A 4060-nucleotide genomic window follows, 5' to 3' on the forward strand; every position below is an offset into this window, starting at 1 on the left:
TGATGGGTGTGTATATATATATATATATATATATATATATATATATATATATATATATATATATATATATATACTGTATATATATATATATATATATACTGTATATATATATATATATATATATATATATATATATATATATATATATATATAGTTACAGCCTTAGTGGTTCGTTGATACGTCGAGAACAACACTCAGACAGACCATGTTGTTAATCAGAGGCAGATGAAAGCTTCAAGAGTTTTATTCCATCTAGGCACAGCTGAGATACAGTTGTAAAACAATGACTTTTCACTTCCATGTTAACTCTGTCTTTCATTCACCAGTATTCGTTCACTGTCCGATCACTGGCTGATTATCTTCCATTTACTGACTTCTTGGCTACTCCGTCCTTCACTGATCTCACCGTCTGACTCACCAACTCTGTCATGGACTTTGTAGCGTTGTCCATACGCTACTGACTCACTGACTAGTCACTGACTCACTGTTCATTGATTGCCCATTACTGACTCTTTCACTAAACGGCAAGTGTTTCTCGATCACAAACGGTCTGGTACTCCCAGGCTCCTTGGCTAAACTGAACTGAATTGTATTGGGGGGAACACGGCCCTTTAAATACTCCTCCCTCCCCCCCCCCCCGACTCCACCTATCAGTGCAGCCCAGAACACTGTAGAACCCAGCAAAGAACTCACATTTTCCCAGGCAACAATGCACGTAACAAGACACAGTAACAATAATGACAAAAATTAGTTCCTAAAGATAGAAAGAAAACAAAACAGACATGCAGAAATCTCTTGAACGTTTCTCACATCTCCTGATATAAAACACTAACCTAATACTACTGACATGACTATCTGTCTATTGCGAGACTCATTAGTCCCGTAAGGGGTGGCCACAAACATATCGCCTCTATGTCGGCCTGTCCACCGCCATTTCACTGCCCTTCCCCCAGCCCACACCCTCCTCTCTCATATACCTCTCCACTCCACCCCTCCATCACATCCTCGGCCTTCCCCTCCCTGTGACCCCGTCCACCTCACTCACGTACACTCTCCTTGTTAGTCTTTCGTTCTTCATTCCTTCCACATGGTCAAACCACCAAAATGTATTTCTCCTAACGTTTTCTATCACATCTACATCCACACCACAACGCTCCTTCACTTCCTCATGTGTCAGCCTGTCTCTTCATTTAACTCCACATGCCCCTCTCAATTAACTCATTACCTCCGCCAGCGAAGTTGGAGGAGGTTATGTATTCACCTATTTTTGTCTGTTTGTCCATACAATATCTCCAAAAGTTCTCACTGAATTTCAATGAAATTTTGTGGAAGGGTGGTCCATGCGCCAAGAACGAACTAATTAATTTGGGGGGCGGATCTGGATCCGGCATTGGCGGAGGTATGCGCCCTCTCAGTGCTTTCTAGCATACACTGTTCTCACTCTTAACTTGTGTCCTTCTAACAAGGCATAACAATTCTCTCTCTCTCTCTCTCTCTCTCTCTCTCTCTCTCTCTCTCTGAGTGTTTGTATGTGTGTGTGTGTGTGTTTATATATACATAAATATATATGTGTGTGTGTGTGTGTTTGTGTGTGTGTGTGTGTGTGTGTGTGTGTATGCTATATCCCTTTTTCTCTGCAGGACACGAAAGAACAGCGGCTACAGCAACAACAAATACAGCATAACTTCAGAGGAGGCGGCAAGGAGGAGGAAAACAATGAGAGGGAAGGAGCCATGATGGAGAAAAAGTGGAGGCAGGAGAGACGGGGAGGCGGAGCGGTCAGCAGAAGAGCCGGGGGAGGGGTAGGAGGATTGAGCGGGAGAAGGGCGATGCAACTACAGGCAAACTCTGTCTCAAACCTGGATGAGATTTCAAGGGTGCTGTTTCCTCTCGCTTTTTTGGCTATTAATTTTCTTTATTGGTACACGTACCTCTCTCAAGACCCCTGGCCCGCAAACCATCTCTGATAATTTAATTTACTCATTTTTCTTTTTTATTTAACTTGCCTGTCTTTACTCATTCACCTCATCAGTTTGCTCTCTCTCTCTCTCTCTCTCTCTCTCTCTCTCTCTCTCTCTCTCTCTCCAAGACACACAGAATCACGTACTGTATAAATAATCATTGCAAAATCCTTGTAAGCACATCATATATATAGATGCACTGCATGACCAGCTTCCATGCATGACAGGCAACAGCATAAACATTATTATAGTATGAACATTCCGGCTTATCTTATACTTCCACTCACATAGAGGGTTTGTACTGACGTCATCAGCTTGGAATCCCACCATGTTGAGAGGAAACTTAAGTAAACATTGAAATCAGGGTGACCTGAGTCTGCAATAAAATTTCTATTTTCATCATCTCGGAAGTTAATAAGACATGGAAGAGTCGATCCAAAGCTTCTCGTATGTACAAGGTTGAATTTGGTCAAGATATGAAGCATTATAGGGAAAAAAATGAAATAGTTGTTGATGAAGTGACTGGAACGTGCATTCTCGGATATGTTACCCAGCCATCGTTATCCGATAACACTACTCGACAAGAATTTCAGTTCAGAGACAAAAATGGGTGTCCCAAGGCAATAGCGTGACGCATCCCTAGAGTACAGTGGTCCTTCTTTTCATTGCTTTATTCGTGCTGTTTATTCTTCTTTATATATATATGCAGTGAATAATATCCAGTATGTACACTGCTTTTTGTCCACATCCATTATCTAAAATATGTCTATGTAAGTTCATTATGCATAATATAACTCTTCTTTCAGATTTATGGGTTGGATAGTCTCGCAGATGTGTGAATGATCTTAATGCTTTTTATTATAAATGTGGAAGTTTCACTCCAAAGAAACAGAAACAAATCGTCACGTCCCCTGTAAAGACAGCTTCTCTACATTGCGTTAAGACTGGCGACCAAGACAAACGATGGGCGTCCCATATCTGCTGCGTGACTTATTCCAACTCTCTTCGCCAATGCCTAGCAGGAAGGAAAACAGGGACGCCTTTCACTGTTCCCGTGCTGTGGAGAGAACCTAGTGACCACACGACAGATTGCAACTTTTGCATGACAAAAATTGTGGGATTTTCTTAAAAAAAAAACAAAAGCAGCATTGTTTATCCAAATTTACCGTCGGCAATAAGGCTGGTTGATCACACAGAGGACCTTCCCATTCCAAGGCCACCAAGAAGTAAATATGTATTCCAGACTTCCGATGAGGATGAAGATGAAGAGGCACATGGGGTAGCTGCCCCTGATTGACTCCAAATGTCAGCCGTCTGGCAAAGTACCCCATCTAGTCACCCAAGGCGACCTTAACGATCTCGTACGTGACCTATTTTTTATCAAAACAACAGTCAGAACTACTCACTTCGAGATTGCAGGAATGGAACTAGTTGTATCCAGACACAAAGGTGACGAGTTTCAGGAAGCAATAAAAATTTTTTGAATGTTTTGTTTTCAAGTCAGACAGAGGAGTATGCTACTGTGGCAGTATCGCAGGTCTAAGCCTTGGAAAGGATTCATGATCCTGACGAATGGTGACTTTTTGCTGAATCCAGCAAATTATGTCTGACGGCTGTTTTCCTCCACAGAGGGAACATGTTACCCAGTATACCACTTGTTTTAGCTCCTGAAATGAAGGAAACGTACGAATCGATGCAAAAACTCCTCGTTTTGACTGCGTAAGACGAATTCCGATGGAAAACCTGCAGCGATTTAAAAGCGGTAGCCACGCTGCTTGGACTACAAGGAGGTTTCACGACTTACTGTTGCTTCCTGTGTTTATGGGACAGCCGCGATGTGCAGCAGCACTACATACAGAAAAAGTACAAACATAATTGTAATTAGTGCCGTCAATTTACCTCAAATCACCCATTGTCATTTGCGAACTACTGTAGATGAAAAGTTGAAATTTGTCGAGTAGTGTAATCTCGGCAAGATCTTAAATAGCCGATGACCTCAAAAGTTATCGAAGTCTTGATGTTTACAATAGGATGGGTTTAAAGGTATTAGAGGGGTGCGGTCACAACCAGTTACTGGCAAATGTGTAGTGAATGGAGAA

General features: G+C 41.9%; 1 protein-coding gene across 1 annotated transcript in view; it reads left to right on the forward strand.

Moving 5' to 3' along the window:
- LOC145415590 (gamma-aminobutyric acid receptor alpha-like) overlaps window positions 1-1972 on the forward strand; it is a 336377-nt gene extending 334405 nt beyond the window's left edge. The window contains exon 12 of the mRNA XM_080284811.1: window positions 1641-1972. Coding sequence (XP_080140937.1) covers window positions 1641-1967 — 327 coding nt within the window. The 3' untranslated portion in view covers window positions 1968-1972. The remainder of the gene's footprint in view (window positions 1-1640) is intronic.
- Window positions 1973-4060: the final 2088 nt, after the last annotated feature.

The sequence above is a fragment of the Coenobita brevimanus genome, chromosome 103 (genome assembly GCF_032717465.1).
Source record: "Coenobita brevimanus isolate Jiangsu-jjx chromosome 103, ASM3271746v2, whole genome shotgun sequence".
Classification (NCBI taxonomy): domain Eukaryota; kingdom Metazoa; phylum Arthropoda; class Malacostraca; order Decapoda; family Coenobitidae; genus Coenobita; species Coenobita brevimanus.